The 19,823-nt window shown below is 36.5% G+C and overlaps 1 protein-coding gene across 16 annotated transcripts in view; it reads left to right on the plus strand.

The window, feature by feature from the left end:
• EML1 (EMAP like 1) overlaps positions 1-19,823 on the plus strand; it is a 131,229-nt gene that overhangs the window by 107,622 nt on the left and 3,784 nt on the right. For all 16 annotated transcript variants that reach the window (XM_074908645.1, XM_074908640.1, XM_074908650.1 and 13 more), the window contains 11 exons: positions 2,112-2,207; positions 2,733-2,867; positions 4,337-4,436; positions 6,565-6,719; positions 7,870-7,995; positions 8,239-8,370; positions 13,128-13,195; positions 14,729-14,817; positions 15,321-15,418; positions 15,545-15,632; positions 15,817-15,912. In XM_074908645.1, the coding sequence (XP_074764746.1) occupies positions 2,112-2,207; positions 2,733-2,867; positions 4,337-4,436; positions 6,565-6,719; positions 7,870-7,995; positions 8,239-8,370; positions 13,128-13,195; positions 14,729-14,817; positions 15,321-15,418; positions 15,545-15,632; positions 15,817-15,912 (1,183 nt within the window). The remainder of the gene's footprint in view (positions 1-2,111; positions 2,208-2,732; positions 2,868-4,336; positions 4,437-6,564; positions 6,720-7,869; positions 7,996-8,238; positions 8,371-13,127; positions 13,196-14,728; positions 14,818-15,320; positions 15,419-15,544; positions 15,633-15,816; positions 15,913-19,823) is intronic.

The raw sequence follows: 19,823 nt of genomic DNA on the forward strand, positions 1-19,823 counted from the left end.
ATTGTCCTCTTGCATTTTTCCCTACATGAGTTACTCTCTGCATCTTTTAACATCCTATACTGTGCCTACGATTGAAGGACCTTTACAATGGCCTGTACTTAAGACTTTGGATTTAAAAAATTGGAGCTCCCATAGGAGAAGCAGAATCTTTTGCTTGAAAGCAGCAAAGGTGTATGGATAAAGGATTGTAAAGAATCAGAATCTTGTTCTTAGACTCTTGGCACCATCCTTTGAGCTCTAGTCTATCAAGAAGGTAAAAAAAATTACAATGTGGCATAAAAATGACATAGGTGGCATTCAAGTCCCATATGAAAACAGGAGTTTGTAACCTGACATGGATACCCTCTGTGTAGAACAAGAGTCTGTAAGCGGTGTATCTGATGGTGTCTGGTTGTCTTGACAGCATCTTTAAGAAGGAGAGAAGTAAATGGTGTATTACCTAAGCAAAATATACTTCAGTGAAGGTAGCCACAAGTACTTGAAATCTATTGGTGACAATGTTTCACAGAAAGTAGAAAAGAATAGAGTGGATTGGGAGAGCTGGTTAAGACTACAAAGGTCAAAGAGAACCCAGCTCAAGATCAGCTTTAAAGGATAAATAAAAAGGAATAGCAAGCAAATACTTTGTAAATATCTCTCTGAAGGAAGAAATAACAGGATCCCTATTGGCAGATACCATGAGAAAGCAAGTTTTTAGTATGCTTACTTTATGCTGTGATTTCACAGTCAGAGCTTAGCCTTGTTTTGAACATCATGTCCCATCCCATCCTGTAGCAGTACTGTTTATCTCATTTTAGACAGCCCTCTCTTCAGGCTATTGAGTCCTATCTCTGCCCCACCTCATGAGTTGTGTTGGTACAGTTATTTTTATAGCTGTGGCTGAGATGTGTATTAGGGCCCTGATTCATTAGGAAAACAACCATGCGTCCTTATGTATAAACAAAATGAAGCAGAGTTTGCTCGGATTTTTTTTTGCCCCCAAATGGATCAATTTCCCAAACAGGCTCCCTCTATGGGCTAGGGTTACTCTAGCCCAAACTTTTCTGGTGTCTCAGCAACAAGCAGCCTTGCTATGGGTGGCAGAAGAAGGACTGCTTTTGTCAGTGTTGCTGCCAAGGGAGTGCTTGTGTAACCACAGGCTCAGTCTGTTCCAGTAAGCTCATCTGCTGTCAAAGCTAACACAGCTAATGCCAGGAGCTACGGGATACAAAATTCATATTTGAATGGGTTGGAAAGCAATTAGACATTACTTGATAGTTTATTACACTCTAGACACACAGCAAGGTATAAACACCAAGGACTGGAAAAAATGGTCCAAAAAGTACCTTCCAGATAGCTGCTATCTGGAAAAAGATTTGATGATTGTACAGCAGTTTCCATCACTAGTGAGACCACTGTCGGTCACCTCCCCTCAGTTCAGGTAGACCCTCGGTTAGAATTCCTCATCCAGTCTTTGGATCTGTACTTCAGAAAAACGGGTACCCACTGGAGAACATCTAGCTAATATGATGCATGAAGAAAGCCTGAAGGAATTAGGGTCAATAAGATTTTAAAGCCTGATAGAAGATACACCTATAAAAAAGACCCCTATCAGGAATAAATTGGTTTCTAGTTTCTTACTGTGTTCCCTGATTTTGATCCATTATTCCTATATGAAGAATAAAATTGTTTCCCCTGTCCATAGCAGATCTGTCAGGAAGTAATTGGTTTAAATTGCGAAGAAAGAAACTCCGTATGTCAGGAAAAGCTTTCTTAACAGTGTAGATAATGACATGTAGTTTGCCTTGGGAATTTCCTGATGTGTAATTTGCCTTGGGAATTTCCATCACTGAGTGTTTGGAAAGAAATACCTCCCTCATTCCTGACAAAGTCTGTCTGCAGTCTGCAAGACTTTCTCTTTTAGGTCCCTTTTTAGCCCTATTTTTTGATGGTCCTATAAATTACTATATTTCATGGAGATCTGTGGGATAACTAAAAGTATAACAGTTGAAGTGTAGTTATGTATAAACATTTGCACCTACACAGAAGTATCTAATTATTTTGAATGTGTATTTACATGTTTCTAATGTTGGTTGGGAGATGCATTAATATTTTTCCATGTTTTGCCTCAGAATGGAGGAAGTAGCCTGTGCTCTGTGGATGACTCGAATGACCACGTACTTTCTGTGTGGGACTGGCAGAAAGAGGAAAAGCTGGCAGATGTCAAGGTGTTGCAATAATATATTTTGTACTACTTGCTTGTATGTAGATTTGGATTTCTTGTCCTCAAATGTATTTCTGTATTTAATATCTTGTGCCTTTTTAACACTTTAATTTTATAAAAGGCAAAGAATCTGAAGAAAATACTGTTGAGATTATCCCAGTAGTTTGTTGTTGTTTTGTTGTTTTTTTTTTTTAATTTTGCTATTGTAGTCATTCTAGAATTGATTAGAAAGTCTAGGCAGCAATGACAGGAGCATGTACAGAAAAGAAACATCTTAATGTTATGTGTAGAACCTCTCATTATCTGACATAGTTTTGAAGGATAACTTCTGATACTAACTTGAAAAAACATAAAATATTTTGACTTCAAAGTATTCTAACAAAGTATTCCAGTCTACACTAATAAATAGCTCAGAATTTTTATTGAATCGGGAGTTGATCAGTTAATCTAACTAGAGAACCATTTCATATAGTTTTGTTTTCTTTGGATTTTAAATTTTGATACAATGTTTTTCTTTTTTCTTTCCAAGTGCTCTAATGAGGCTGTATTTGCTGCAGATTTTCACCCTACTGACACAAATATAATAGTTACTTGTGGAAAATCACACCTTTATTTTTGGACACTAGAAGGGAATTCCCTTGTTAAAAAGCAAGGATTATTTGAGGTAAAATAAATTTTTTCTTTGATTTTATGTTTGTGATAATGGTACCGTCACACAGATGTAAGGGTTAATAACGTTTGAGTAAATCAAAACAACCGATCATTATTAAAATTTTGCAGAAACTCAGGTAGCATTCATGGTATGGCACAGAGAACTTTTCCACAGGTAAAACTTCCACAATGAAGTTTTGAAATGCAATTACCATTTTGTTCCTCGCATTCTTTTTCCTATATTCTTTACACTGTGCCCTCCCCCGATAAAATTATCTTAAAACAATCTGTGCTTATGTCAGGTTAAAAAAAAAATATAAAGAATAATATATGCTGGTTTGGTTTTTTATTTTTTTTTTTTTTTGTCAGAGGAGAGACTTGCAAAAACCCCATAAATTACATGAATATTATTCCCTTTTCCACTGTTCTGCTCAGATACATACATATATGTAATTCAAATACAAATTGAGCTGGCCACTATTTGATAAATATAATTTTAATTTCAAGGTCTTGATTTGGTTTTGTTATTAAATATAAGCTGCACTCTACATCAGTTGCATGCACAAATGAGGAATGTTTGTGAGGACTGTGGGTAACTCCAGTAGGGCCTAGATAGCTGCTTGTGGAGTTTTGGCTTGGGGATATAGTCAAAACAACTATTTTGTGATGTCAATTAGTATACTTTGTGTGAAACGTGGAGGAGATAATGCATATAAATTTCATTACATTTTATTTTTCATTCATTTTATCTCCTAAGCTACTTTGGCAGATTTCTGCCTCTGTTACGGCTCTGTTATGCTCAACAATTGTTGCAGATGAAAAAGTGTGGTGGCCCTAGTTGAGAACAGTTTGAGGAAGAAAGAGGCCATACACACTGATAGTCAACAAACATTGTAAATAATGTCCTTAGAAGCTATTAGCTAGTGAAGTTTTTTGTCCCCTTATACTTTTCACTGTTTTGTTGCTGTCAGCATCTTAAATGCAAGGTGTCAAAGCAACATTTCCATTACTGAACTTTAGGATTCTTTCAAGAGATGATTTCTTAATTCTTATGCTACAGCCAAACTCTCTAATAATATTTTTCTCCTAGAAACTTTGGGGTTAAAAACTACAGTAATAAAACTTGTTTGCATCTTTGGCCATTTCTAAATACTTAAAAGTCTTTGGCATTATGAAAGAGTTGGGGGATTTGGTTTATCTCAGAGCATTCCTGGTCTTGTGTTTAAAAGCTGGCAGACCTTCTTACTTGCTCTATCACAACTTGTAATTGAAGGGTGCGGGACTGGGACACCAACCTCAGCAGATGTGTCTTTTGCCTTTGCACAGATTAACTGTTTAGACTGTAGGCATGTGTTTAACTCCTGTATAGGTATTTAAGTAATAATACAGCTGTATAAGACTAAACTAAATTACTTCAATGTGTACAGTTAAAATGAATGGGTTGTGTGTTGCTGTGAGTGTATATTTTTCATAACCGTGCAGAAACAAGAGAAGCCAAAGTTTGTCCTGTGTGTGACCTTTTCTGAAAATGGTGATACTATTACAGGAGACTCAAGTGGAAACATTTTGGTTTGGGGGAAAGGTAAGACAAGATTGAAGTTAATAGTGAAATTTTAACATAAAAGACTGTGAATGTTTACATGAACTTAACCTCATTTTACGAAGAATAAATTTTGCTTATCTTGTGTTCTTTCCCAAGACCAATCCAGCAGATTATGTCTGGATTCTTCTCTATGAGCACCTAAAGAACATATATATACCTGCCTGCTACAGCACAAAATTCTATAGAATGTGTTCACTATGGTTATGAGAACATGTATGACTTTTACTGAAGTAAGAAATGGCAGGAAAAGTTATTTTCCTTAATCAATGTGATAGTAAGAAACACTGGTAATGTAATTGGTAATCTCCGGTCTCCTATACTGTCACTCTAGTGTTTGCAAAAATTATGCCTATTGACATACACTTTTAAAAAGACAACAAATAGCTTTATTTGTTTTCCTAGGAAGTGAAGCTAAAATATATGCAGATCTAATTGAATTCCTCAGCTTTATTTCAAAAGAACAGATGGATAGGACAAACTTCTTAAAGAGCATTTTCTAGTAAGAAAAGACTTTTTTTTTCTTTTAGGCAGCAGAAGGCAACGCTTGCCAGAAGGCAAACAGCAGCAACATCCTAAACGTTTACTCAGTGCCTGAGATGCCATGCATAGGAATAAGGAGAATCCCCTAAAGGAGGCCTTATTAGTAAAGGAAGAAAGGATATGGATGACAGCTGCTTCTTATTTACTCAGTGCCCTCTCCCAAGATACTCGAATGTTATAAGACCTGGGAAGCAACACAGTGAACCAGTTACACAGTTGAGCCTTACTGAACTGGTTTTGTAGACTTCTGTTCACCCAGGGACTATCAGCCAATTATTTCCTTTTGACCAGCACAGTTGAGGAGAGGGGTGGATATGGTATTTGTAACTCCTCTTTTATTTCCCTTTTCTTTTTCCTGTGATAGTTTAAAGGAAGACACTTGAACACTTTTCATTCTAAAGAGAGTTTAGAAATTGCATAGTCACATCTCCCTGTTCTTGGTTATTTTGTACTGCCAGCAGACAAGAGAGATGGTGGCAGCTGCTGTCATGTCAGGGTCAGTGCACTGCTCAGGGGCCAGTTTCCTTTCATGCCAGTAGACTAACTTCTGCCGTGACTGCAAGTAGCCTCTTCTGCCCTTTCTCCCAGGAATGAAAGGGAATTCTTTGTGTGCTGCAAGATCTCCTCCCCTCTGCTGGTTCTTTTGGGTTGGACAAAAATATTCTTGTTTTTCTATCTTAGTACAGCATACTTTCTATGTCTTCACTACTTTGGATTCAGAGGCTGTTCAAGGGAGGGCTCCTTCCACCAGGTCAGAGTACCCTTAGCAAAAACTTCTCTTAATAGAAATCACTTGTAGCTGACACATTATATCCATAGATGTGGATAGAAGCAAATGGGATTTATAAAGGAAAAGCAGTAGTTTCTTCCTAACTTGCATCAGCCCCTTGCTTTTGCTAAACATAAAGTTAGCCAAGCTTTGATGCAAGGTATACATTTCAGTAAAAGAATCACTAGTAATTGTTTCTTTATACTTCATAATAGTAATGGCTCATCAAATTAGAGATATTTAATCTAATGTAATTAGTTTTGAAGGTGTTTTGAGTCTAAGAAGGTACTTGAATAAGGCATGTTAATCAATAAAGAAGTACAGGCTCTTTCAGAGAGTGATTCAGTACCTTCTGCTAGATGTACAAAAACCTCTAGCTTAGTTGGGTCTTGGTGCAAATCTGGTATCTGGAGGCTGTGGAATATCCTTGGAAGATAACAAGTGACTGGGTTATGGTTTCTTTGTTGATAAGGTGCATAGTGCTGCTGCAGGTCAAATGTGGTGTCCAATGGTTTAGGTTAAATACCCGTGAAAGGTTTAAATGAACCTGTTTGTGTTTGAACTAGACTGAGGAATATGTATACTTTTAATTTCTGAGATGGGGGAATATATTCTGAAGATGTACCAATTCAGTCTCTTCTGTGGATCTGTGCATTTTGGTGCAGCACTCCATGCCTGCCACTGTCATTGTTGACAGATAATTCTTGACAGGTAGTAGAGAAATAGAGAAAAAAAATGGGGGAGAAGGAGCTATTAAGCTGAGTATTTCAGTACTAATTCTTTTCTCCTTCTATCCAGGTACCAACAGAATAAGCCATGCAGTTCAGGGGGCACATGAGGGTGGTATATTTACGCTGTGCATGCTGCGAGATGGCACATTAGTATCAGGAGGTGGAAAAGACCGAAAGCTGATATCTTGGAATGGAAATTACCAAAAACTTCACAAAACTGAGGTGATATCACCTATCATGAAATTACTCTGCTACTCAAAATGAAATTTTAGCTGTCTTCTGAACAGAGCTTTTTGAATATTTTTTGTTACCTTATGGATGTGTATCCTGTAGGAAAGAAAATGAATATCATTTGAGTCGTCAGATCATTCTTGTGATAGCCCATTAATTAATGTACTGTTTACTTTTTAACATCTAAGATAATTGGAAAACAAATCTTGTATTCATACTTTTTCATATTATTTCTTCCTTTCTTTGCAATTAATGTGAGGTAACAGAGTATTACAATATTAAAATGTTTTTGTACTTTCCTCTTTTCCAAAATGATGTGAGGATTTTTGAGGGGTTTTAGTACTTCCATTTTTTCGTTAATTTCTTGGTTAGTGTTGGTTTTTCTTTAAAAAAGAAATTCCAAAAATGAATTCAGTTGCTATGTAGGAACTTGAAAGCGAGATTTATTTGGACAGAACTACATGACTGTTTACACACTGAATATAAGAGAGCAATCAGCATAAAACTCTGAGGAAGGGTTTCAACTCCACTATATATTATTAAAGGTAGCAAATACTTATGCAACTGGACTGGCATGTCTGTTTTGGTAATTCAGTTTTTAATACAGCACAAGGTACATGCTTGTTGTGCTGTTTCTAACCATGGCCTCATTTTGTTCATACAGTGGTATTCCTTCTTATTTTAAATTTTACATCTTCCCTTACATTTGATATTGGAGATTTGCACAGACTCTTGCAGAACTGAGACTGCAATTTAAAAAACATTCCTTGCAAGAAAGCACTAGTGTTACAAAGCCTGTCACTATCTCTGAGTAGAAATGCTTAGTCTGATATCACAGCTGCAATTAAAATATGATAGAGTTAACACAGCATGAAGGAACCTCTACTGTTTGTTGAAATACTTGGCTTATTTCTACAAATGGAGTGTTCTGTAGATAAGGATGTATTTTCTTGTAGTGTTATAAAGACAGTTACTGAGCTGATGCAAGTTGTTATAAACTTTTGAAAGTCGGGCGTACATATTCATCCATTTAATTTCTTCTCTGTGCACCTATTAAAATGCATTTGCGAGGCCATATGTCTTTAAAAACAGCAACGCTTGACTAATTGTCTGACTATCTGTTTGTCTGTTATGACCACAGATTCCAGAGCAGTTTGGTCCAATAAGAACAGTAGCAGAGGGAAAAGGAGACGTTGTATTAATAGGAACCACTAGAAACTTTGTCCTACAGGGCACGCTATCGGGAGATTTTTTCCCAATTACCCAGGTAAGCTGTTGCCTTACAAGAACATTTCTAAGTGTGTAATAGCAGTAAAGGTATTGCGTAAAATTAAGTTTCATAATATGCATTACAGTACTTTTGGGAATAAATAACATTATAAATATGTATCTGTCTGCACCAACGTATTTTTGTAATGCTTTAATATACAGTTTGGTCATTTTAATCCTGTTTAAAAATGTTTCGTTTTGATGGTACTTTCCTTATCAAGAAACGTTTTTGCTTGTGTAGGGTCACACTGATGAGCTTTGGGGACTTGCAGTCCATTCCTCTAAACCTCAGTTCTTCACTTGTGGGCATGACAAACACATTACCCTCTGGGATGCTACCACTCATCGTCCTATCTGGAACAAGATTATAGAGGTATAAATTTATTAAACACAACTCTCTTCCTCTTACAGGACTTCACAAGTAATTTGGGTTTTTCGTAAGATTATTGATTAAGGTATTAACTTGAGGAAAAAAATGACAGTCATAAAATCTGTCTTTCTGAAAATGGATGTAAAACTCTTAAAAAAGAATTTTACATCCTAGGTGTTACGGTTTCATATGATGTATCATATAGAAGTGTACAGTGCTGTTCACATTTATATTTTTTTACTAGGAAGAGAACCACAAATATAAAGTTAGGAAATATTTAGCATATAGAAGTAGTTCTGATCAGATTACTACTATCCTGTGCATGATAGTTAGAATTACAAAGGAAAAGATTTTTTTTTTGTGACATTTTTGGACTTAATTTTTTCTTTTTTTTTATAATTCATTAGTATTCATCCTGTTCACAAATAAACAAATGTAGTTTTTAGGTTTTCACGTCTTATCTCTGGTATGAAATTAGGTACTGAAGGAATACTTAGTGGGGGCTCAGTTTTGCATCTGCAGACTCTAATAGCTTTGTGCTAACATGTGATCTTGATTACCATGTGTCACTAGGAACTGATTTTTTAGGATACATTTTTTGTCATGTGATTGCTTCCCTAAATATTTACCCATGAAGAGACATTTGTTTATATCTTAGAGACAGTGGTGTTGCTCTATTTTAAGATGCCACTATCACATTTTTTTCAAACAGTCTTTCCTTCACTTTTTTTTTCAACAGGTGTGAGAGTATGCTTTTTTGGAGATACATGTGCTGATCACAGTAAATGAGTTACTTCTCAGTCTTTCTTATCTGCCCTCTGTATAGTGGAAAGGTTCAAAAATTGCTTCAGGAAAAAGGAAACAGCACCTGGCATAGATATAGATATATATATAGATATATATATATATACAATACACAGGTTTGCAGTTTGAATTGTAGCCAGTAACTTATAGATGACCCTCATATTGCTGACAAAAGTGCTTTATGTGTGATGTAATAAATAATCCTTTATTAGTTTACATGAAGTTTTGAAAAGATTAATTTTACAACTTTTTTTCATAAAAAGATCGTTCATGAGTCAAGGCAGTCCAAAGCACAAATACAGGCTGGGCGATGAGTGGATTGAGAACAGCCCTGAGGAGAAGGACTTGGGGGTATCAGTGGATGGAAAACTGACAGCCAGCAATGCACACTCACAGCCCGGAAAGCCAGCCGTGTCCCAGGCTGCATCAAGAGAAGTGTGGCCAGCAGGTTGAGGGAGGTGATTCTCCCCCTCTACTCCCCTCTTGTGAGACCCCACCTGCAGTGCTGTGTCCAGCTCAGGGCCCCCAACATCAGAAGGACATGGACCTGCTCAAGCAGTTCCAGAGGAGGCCACAAAGATGATCAGGGGGCTGGAGCACCTCCCTTAGGAGAACAGGCTGAGTTAGGGTTGATCAGCCCAGAGAAGAAAAGGGTCCGGGGAGACCTTCTAGCAGCCTTCCAGTACTTAAAGGGGTGGAGTCTTTATCAGGGAGTGTAGTGATAGGATGAGCAGTAATGGTTTTAAACTGAAAGAGGGTAGATTTAGACTAGATATAAGGAAGAAATTCTTTACTGTGAGGGTGGTGAGACACTGGAACAGGTTGCTCAGAGAGATGGTAGATGCCCCCTCCCTGGGAGTGTTCAAGGCCAGGTTGGACGGGGCTTTGATCAATCTGATCTAATGGAAGGTGTCCCTGCCCATGGCAGAGGGGTTGGAACTAGCTGATCTTTAAGATCCCTTCCAACCCGAACCATTCTATGATTTTTCAGGCCTACATAATGCCTTAAGTTAAAGCTAATATTGACAACACTTACTGAATACAACGCATCTGCAATAATTGTATGCTGTGGCATCAGGTTAAAGCAGTCTTGACAGAATAGTGTTTGCCAAACTGTCTCATAGTATACCGCTCCACTTGTATGCACTTGTTAAATCATGCTTGCTTGGTGAATGTGGAAATTGGAATTTATTCTGTCTAAGCAAGGTTAGTTGTTCTAAGATCCATATTTTTGTTGACATGGGAAACTTCTAAATTAATTAGAGAGACCAAAACAGTTACTGCCCCAGAGATGGAAACGCATTTTCACAGTTCAGTGCCTCTCAGCTACAGAGACGGATTGGCCTGTAGTATAAGAACTTAAAAGAAAGGAAAATAAAAGTAGTTATTTTAATGTAAAAAAAATGGAAATCAATAATACTAAGAGTTTGGCCTGAGAGGCAGGCAGTTAATTGCATTTTCCTACCTCTTGATCATTTTAGGGTTTAAGATATGTTAATATGAGTTGGATTTAAAAATAAGCTATCTTACCTTTAGTCTTTAGAAATAGTGTAGCTGGGCCTTAGGGGAATGGTCAAATCTTGAGACACACCAAAATAATGTGCTTGAGAAATCTCTTGAACTGTTACCAAGATGCCAAATGCAAGATAAAATAAATACCAGCACACTTAGGCTATGAACTTCAGTGATAAAATGTATTTGTAAAAATCGGTGAGCCATTATAAACAAAATTTTCCAGGATCTGTCTTGGTATACTCTCTAAAAAAAGACAAACCAATGACTTTTTGTTTTGAAATGCATCAGTAGTAGTGTACTGGTATGGTATGGAACATGAACACAATTGATTGCAGCAGTTCCTTCACATACAATTCAGAGTGTCTCAAACAATGACATGACCAGAAACTTCTACATAGACCTTTCTGGTCTTTATCATAGTTTTGGTTTTTTTTTTTTTTTTTTGTGGAGACTTAATTTGATTATTTAGAAGTGGTGAATTATTCGATTATTTAGAAACTGGTTTTGTGCAGGGCTTATTTATAAATATCCTGAAGGGGAGAGTAAAATCATTGGTATAATTTTTTATGCTTTCCTAACAAATTTCTTCTTTGTCAGAAAAAAATGATGATGTAATTCAGTTGCAGGTACTAACGTGATCCTTTACACTGCTCACTGTAAAGGTGTATGTTTTTGTATATTTGCATACACTTTCAAAAAAGCTGGAAGAATAGGAAATTAGTACTTCTGATATACTTCTCATTACGGGAGTGATACACTGAGGAGGGTGCATAGGCATGAAGAGATGTGCAAAATTTGGCACTTTGCTCTCTTGCAGTTTAAAGAAGAGAGCATTTAGAAGTTTGGGTTGATAGCGAAACATCATTAGTGGAGATAAGTACAATATGGGGAACAACTCTATTAATCAGATAAGCTACTATCTCAGAATTATTGTTACTTAAATAATAGCCAACTCAAAAAAGGACATCTTTTCCACTGTTTTATTCTTTGCATCTTCTGAAAACCAAAATGAGTTCAGCTGATTATGACTTACAGTGAGCTTCAATTAATACTCATCTGTGGTTTTGCAAATATAAGACACTCTCTAGGAAACTGTTGTTATTGAAATGTTTAAGAAACTGCTTTATTTACCTTGGTTCTTTTGAAAAACGTTGATGGTAACATCAGTAGGACTGTTAAATTAGACTAAGATTTATTTTCTTTTCCCCTCCAAGTACACACTGCTTCATTAAGACAAGATTTCTGTTACCAGTCTTGACAATAATCCCCTTATTAACCACTTGAAATGTCTGAGACTGTTTCATAAATCAGTGACTGATTATCTAGAGTAAATAAATAATTTCATGTTAACCTATTTTTGTCATAGAGATCTATGTAAAAGCTTTTTCATGTAGTTATGAGTACAAGTTACTGCTCAGATATTTATATCTGGTTTATTCAAGAGAATATTTTAGCCTTTACTATGAAATTATACTTTAAAATATTAGGAAATTTTCCTTTCTGGACTACTCTAGTGGTTTAGAGCATATGTATAGAAATCCTGGATTTCAACAATTCTCTGAAATTTCTTTAGAGTTAGTAATGTGTTTCAAATTAGTCACTTGTTTAAAATTAATGAGAATATCCCTTACACATAGCCTCTAGGGCTGGTAATTACAGCTTTCTGAAAATGTGGACAGGTTTACTAAAATGCCTACAATGTGATACTATTTTAGAATATAGAAAATCAAGGACATAAGCATTTTTGTGAGATATGTTACTAAATTTTTTTGCTTACATTTTAAAATGATTTTTGGCAGGTGTCAGAAAAAATAAGCTATTTATTTTGGGACTTTCTGCTATAACCTGAAGATCTCTGGAGCTCATATATTATAACTGAACAAGTACTAGAAAGAAAGTGCTTACCTTGTTTTTTAGGTACATGTTTAAATTGCAAGAAAAACAGTGCAATTCTACCTGACTCCATAGTAATATACTATATAAAGTAAAATGTTTTAAAATTGCATATCGAAATAAGAACCCCTGTTCATGCCCTTAGTCTCCCACTAAGCTGCAACTGGCAAGTGCTGAAAAAGGCTTTGGTGTGCGTAGAAGTTAGGCTTTTCCCCTCTGTGCAGTGACATATACCTTTGTTGATTTATGTACTTGCTTGTTCTTTAGACAGTAGGTATACTGCAGCTTTGACACTTAATTCTTAGGTCAGCTCTAATTGAATAAGTTATTTTTATGTCTTACATGTTTGTGATTTGTTGAGAAGCTGCCTTTGCCAATGTTATTGCTATTGAAATCACTTGCAAACTATCCCCCAGGTTAGAATTCAAAAAAAAGCCAACCAACCAAAAGACAAGAGAGACTTACTCTGTCCCTGAGGCAGATAACAGCTGTGGTTTTGTTATAACTTGGACTTGTAAAAAAGTGTGCTTCCTTCTGACACATTTTAGGATCCAGCACAGTCTTCAGGTTTTCATCCTTCAGCATCTGTTGTTGCAGTAGGGACGCTAACCGGCAGGTAAGATGCGCAGGGCTACACCTTGGGCACCAACAAGCACTACGTGTTTTTTCCAGCTCATGTCCAAATTCATATTCTTGTTTTGCAGATACACGCGTAACATATATTAATCTCCTATTGATTTCTATTGATTTTCAGAGTGAAATTTATTTGTATTACCTTAGTGCATAGAAACCCTAGTCTTGACCGGTGTTTGTGGAGCATTGCATGAACGCAGAAGGAAGAGGTGGTTTCTGCCCTGGGAGAGCAGCAATCTAAGATCAGTGGGAGGAGGTGGATTGGGACAGGACAGGAAGGCTACGTTAGCAGTGGGAGGTGCTGTCACCGTACCAGTGACCTAAATGTTAAATCTTTGTGTCCATTGTGGCAAAGGAGAGGCTAAAGAGGAGTTCTGAGTTAATGAGTTGACTTTGCAGATGTGTACAGAGGTCTTCTCTGAGGCTGTAGGGCAGCACAGAGGAAATCACACTGAAAAAAGTTGCTCATTGGAAAATTCAGCAAGTGATTTATTATCTTTTAATACAGTGACAACCGGATTAACAAAAATTTGGCAAATGTTCCACTGTGCTAGACATAGTGTAAAAATGCATATTAAGAGACTTGTTATTGCCCTACACTCTGCAGGCAGAACAATACAGACAAAAATGAGTTGAAAGATAGTATCTCCATTCTACATTCTACAGGGCAGACTGAGCCCTTGGTCACATAGTGGGTCAACAGCAAGGTTTAACCTTGGTTGTCTGTCATAGGAGGAAGGAGTGCCTTCACCATCCTCTCCTTTAATGTCACTTGAGGGCAGACTTTGCTGTTAGTATTGAAAACAGTTCCATTTAATGGAGAACATACAGGATGCTTGCAGGTTATGAGCCAAGATTATTTTGGATTGCATATCAATCCTAAATAAAGAATTTACTTTAGTTACTAAATAAAGTAAATCAAAAGGAGAAGCTTTGAGAGGAATCTTTCTTTTGTCTTTAGTAATTTGATGCAAGTATTGAAATACAAATTTTAACTTTGTCCTTTCTATGTGTTTCCACACATTAAATATGGTTCATTAAAAGTAATAAATTAAATTTATTCAAAAAATTGGTACATTAATTAAAAAAAAAATAATAATGCTAATCCTTCTATCAAAAGAGAATAGTCCTGATTCTTGCTTGTGTTTTCCTTTGCTCTAGGATTTAATGTAGGCATCAGTTTAAACATCCGTGTAGCATAGAGAAGGGTCATTAAAGGAGAAGCATCATTATATATAATGCTTACTTTATTCTAATGTATGATACGTAGTAAACCAGACTAAAATCTGAAGACTGATATCAAGGTTAATGTCTGATTATTTTTATGGTTAAAAATAATGGGAAAGAAACTATCCTTGTGTTAAAGTAAAAATAAACCAAACTGAGTAGCAGTTGCTGTTTTTCTTTTCTTGGTGTAAAACTTATGCTATTTTGACAGAAGAAAATTGGTCAAGATTACAGTAGATTTAAGTTCCTTATGGAGAGATTTATTGGCCTCTTTCTGTATTTACAACAGGTGGTTTGTGTTTGACACAGAAACAAAAGACTTGGTCACTGTACACACAGATGGAAACGAACAGCTGTCTGTAATGCGTTACTCACCAGGTTTGAGAGCACTGATTTACTGGTTAAAAAAGTGTTGAATTTTTTATTAAGTTTGGAGTTGGTTTGTTTTAAAATAATTCCTCACTTGCCATACTGAAATTGAAAATAAGTATGCCGTGAAACATTGGCAACAGTGAATGGGTGGTGTCTTAAGTCCTAGTTTTTCTTTCCCTCTCTACCTTTCCCACATGTTCAGTATGGTTTCACTGGGAATCAAAAAACCAAATATGACTTAATTGCACAGGTTGTTGCAATCAGGTTAGGCCTGAATGGACTGTGGCTGCATCCAGAAGTGTCATGTGTTTTTAACGGTAGTATTTGCTACATAAACTTACTGTTTTGTAATCTTGAAATATGCAACTGAAAAATAGAATTTTATTTTTTCATTTTTTGGTATTAAGACCTTTAAGAGCAGTTCCTCTTGTCTGTGACACACTAACTTTTCAAAATTAGCTGAATTTCTTTCTTACAGGAATAATTACAGTTCACTTTTGTGTTTATAGATGGAAACTTCTTGGCAATAGGTTCCCATGACAACTGTATTTATATATATGGCGTAAGTGAAAATGGAAGAAAGTACACTAGAGTTGGCAAATGTTCCGTAAGTAACCTTTTTTTCCTCATGGTTCAATATTAACAACTTAAGCATGTTTTGTAGCACAGTGTTAATACTGACACATTGAGAGATACTGTTAGTGCAGTTAATACAATATTTTTCTCTTTGTAGGGTCATTCCAGCTTCATTACTCATCTGGATTGGTCTGTTAATTCACAATATCTTGTGTCTAATTCAGGAGACTATGAAATCTTATACTGTGAGTAAGAATTATATTTAGTCCTTTTGTGCAAAGTTCAGGCAGTCTAATACAGATTTAAAATTTAAATGAGACGGTAAAACTGCCAAGATAGACCATATGTTTTAATTCATCTGGTGCAATCAAAAATCTATACAATCTGAGAGTTAAAAATGTTATCATGTGTTTTTTTCTTTCTTTTGAGGGATCCCCTCTGCTTGTAAACAAGTAGTGAGTGTTGAAACAACTAGGGATATAGAATGGGCCACTTACACCTGTACTTTAGGATTCCATGTTTTTGGTAAGTATTTTTCCTCTTACAAGTTCTTACCATTCTTGTTATTAACAAACACTTGGATTGCCAACTTTTTCTTATGAAACATGACTATTCATATTTCAGGGAAAAATACAGAACTTCTGTTATGCCATTTTTATTACAATCTGTCCTCATATTTCAATCCAGAAAGACTCTGATTTAATACTCTTGCTAGTTTCAAGTATAAATATTAAATTACTATATGAGTGAGAGACAAGGACAAAATCAATGCCCTTTCTGTCACACTAGAGCTGCTTCTCATAATTTTTAATTTAAAGTACCAGTTCTATGGAATTACTCTTTATTTAGGCAGCTACTGGGCCAAATCCCCTTACCAGAACCAGTTTCATTTGCACTAGTTACTGTGCTAACACAAAATAGATGACATTCTCCATCAATAAGTACTGATAATGTATTTTGATACAATAAAAGCAATTAAATTAGGTAAAAGGAATGCAAGAGGAAAGAAGAAAAATGTAACAAAATCAGGATGGTTTGTTTCTGTGGGACTTCTCTTCTGCCAGTTTTGAAGGAGCTGCTTTCACCAGCGTACTCTGAAGCTTTGTACTTGTTCCACAATGAATGCAGAACTAGACAGATCATACAAAAGCTGAGTACAAGAAGCTTCAAATTCTCAAGTCCTTAAGATAAAGTAGGAAGCTGTGGTAGAAGTTCAGAGAAGAGTCTGGTTTAGTATAAGCAGTCAGCAAGGAGGATTTTTCACCCGTGTTTCAAGTACAACAGATGCAGTGATGTGTCTGAAGGCAGCCAGAAAGGACATGTTTTTAGAGACTGAAGATGGGATGGCAGTAGTAATATGCTGGGAAGACACACTCAAATTTTGTGTAGTTTAACTGACAAGCAGTGCTTGGGTATCATTAGATCATGCAGATTTAGTAAAAGGAGAAAATCCTAGAAGACTGGATGCATGTTGACATATGTTTTTCATATGAGGGATGAAGGCTCTTACAGAACAATTAACATATTCCTGGGGCTTGAGTGAGTATATCTGACACATGGTTACAGAGCTACAAAGTCTTGCATTTAGCATCACACGTTCAGATATTCTGAGATGATAAATACTTCGAGTATTCCTTACTGCATATTTGGATGCATGTGAAATGTAGTGCTATTAAAGTATGGGGTGGGTTTTGGTGCATAGTCATAGGAGAAGAGCATCACACCTGAGAGGAGTTTTTTCCCCGTTGCAACAGATGAGCTTTTGGAGCCAGATTGTGGAACAAAATGATCTACTGAGCCAATGAGGAACTTGTGAAAACTGCATATACAATTTTACACTTGCAGTCCTCCATGCTGAACTGCTTTATTGTAAGCTAAAGCAACAACGATGATGAATAAATAAAAGTAGTTGCTAGTTTTAATAATTGTCACAATTATCATTTTAGTGATGTAATAGAGATAGTGAGGATATTCATCAAATGAATGGAATTTTAAAGTAAAAGGATATAACTTACTCAGAAGGGATATGCAATGCACAAGGAGAGAACATGGTGCCATGGAGACTGAGGAATCATAGCTATACAGTTAGGTTCAGACTGGGAAGTTACAAAGATAATGCATAATAATTACGGATGCAAAAAAGAATATTAATGGTGGCAGGGTTATGCTGTTGCCCATCCTTCCAGAAAGATCAAATGAATGGAATATTTTAATAGGTAGCAGAATCAGTCAAATCACATGAATTACTAATGATGTGAGATTTTCACTATCCCAGTGTCTTGGAAAAGGAATTGCAGTACAGTGGCTAACCAGCAAGTTCTTAAAATTTTTCTGATACAGGAGATAGACAAGCACCTAAAGGGGAGTTTCCTCCAGATTTGATTCTAGGGTGTTGGAAAGAAGCTACTGAGAATGTGAATGCATCTTGTGTAGAAATGGCTGTGGAATTAGGGAGGTGTGATACTTAGTATAGGAAAGAAAATGAACAATGAAATGAAAATAATGCACTTCAGGGAAGCAAACTGGGAGAATCCAGAGCCCTATTAGGGAAGATCAGAAGTTGGAGAAAAGGCGAGATGTGGTATTCCTTAGATGGTATGAAGTGCACAAACTCTGTCAGCCCAGAGGAAAGATAGTGGCAGCAAGACACAAATTTGGTTAAACTGTTATTGAACTCTTCTACAAGGAAGAGGAATGCAGAAAGTAGCTGTTGGAGGACCAAGGAGACACATAAACAAAGCCTAAACATAAATATACTTGTGACAAGTACAGAAATAACAGAAGGACCAATGACAATATTGGTCTGCTATGCGAAGAGGAGAGATGACACAGCTAAGGCTGAAGTGTTAAAAAAAAAAAGACACTTTTTTTTTCTTTCTTAATATGTGTTTATTATAAGACTTACTACAGTCTGATGGCTAACCCAGTTAGTGCCAGTAATCAAAGGGTAAGACCTCCTCTGCTTTCAGTAGGGAAAGCAGTTAGAAGTCAGATATTTTCAAAGTATCCAAGTGTGATGAACCTTGTTGTATCTGTTAAAACAACAGGTTAGCATAATCTTGAGACCATTAAGGACCTCACAGAGAACAGGCAAAGTAATGGAAAAATGGAGAAGAATAAATGCAGTATCTGTGGGATCATACGTTTACTGTCAGAGCCCATACAGAAAGGATAAAGTGCAGTTAGTGGCTAGAATAATAAATTGAAGCAGCTCATAAATTATAAATTGGAAACCAGCCTGGTAATGTTGGAAGTCACTCTGCTATTCAGTACTTTGGAGCCTCAGAGCAGCCAGTATGAACAGTGTTGAAATGCTTGCCAGGATTGCCCCACTGGACACAGAAGTAGCAATCACATCATCAAGGACATGAGGGTTCTAGTGTGTTGATTTTTCAGTAGCTACTGGCTGACTGAAACTAGGGATATTTTCTCACTCTAGTAGAACCACAAAAAGTCCCTTATAGCACACATAGCACTTGCAGATCATCATAACCAGTGCAGGGGGGGAAATGAACATTGATCTGTTGAACACCTGTCTTCAAACATGGGAACAGATTAGTCAGCCTAGAAATGTTTAGAGATGATCCAACTGAATCACACAGCATGTAAAGAAGTGTGTTCAAGGGAGGATATTTTAGTGATACAAACGCATGTAAATGTGAAGGACTAAAGATTTTAAAACACTTACTGATCTATATGCTGTTGCAAGAGCCATGTTCTGCTGGGTACTCAACCAAAGCATCAGTTCATATCACATGCCCAGTTCTGGAAAAATGAGTATTTGAGTGGAAGGACGAGGACAGAAGAAATCTTACATGCTATGCAAAGCCTGACAACATTGCAAGCAAAACAAAGCTCAGACTGTTGGGTTCAAAACCGACTAGAAGACTGTACACTGCATATTATGTTTGCTTGAATATATTTATTAATATCATGGGTGATAAAACAGCATGTATAATTTGTAGGTGGCATGAAGCTGCAGGATTAGCATGTTGTCTTGAGAAATAGAAGAATGGTATGAAAAAAGGAGGCAATTCAACAGAGACAAATAGGAGGTTACACAGTCGAACAGCAGAATCCAGCTGTACAGATACAGAATGGAGGAGAGCAGGCAAGAGAGCAGATCTGCACAGAAAGATGAGGTTATTCTTGCATACAAACTGAATGTGAGTCAACAGCACTTGCTGTTGTAGGAAAGGTAGATGTGTGAGTGGGATGTATAATGAAAACGATGCCATGCAAAATGTGAAGTAATTGTCAATTTATCAGTATCTGCTTCAGTTGCAGCTGGAATATCTACTTCTGGTTTTTGCACGTTGGACCAACAGATAATGTGCTGACTAGCAAAAATAATTAGCCATCTAAATATTGTTCTGGGAGAAGAGGTGCAATGGATTTTAGACAAGAAGAGGAAAAAAAAAAAAAAAGCATGGCAT

The sequence above is a fragment of the Athene noctua genome, chromosome 6 (genome assembly GCF_965140245.1).
Source record: "Athene noctua chromosome 6, bAthNoc1.hap1.1, whole genome shotgun sequence".
NCBI lineage: Eukaryota > Metazoa > Chordata > Aves > Strigiformes > Strigidae > Athene > Athene noctua.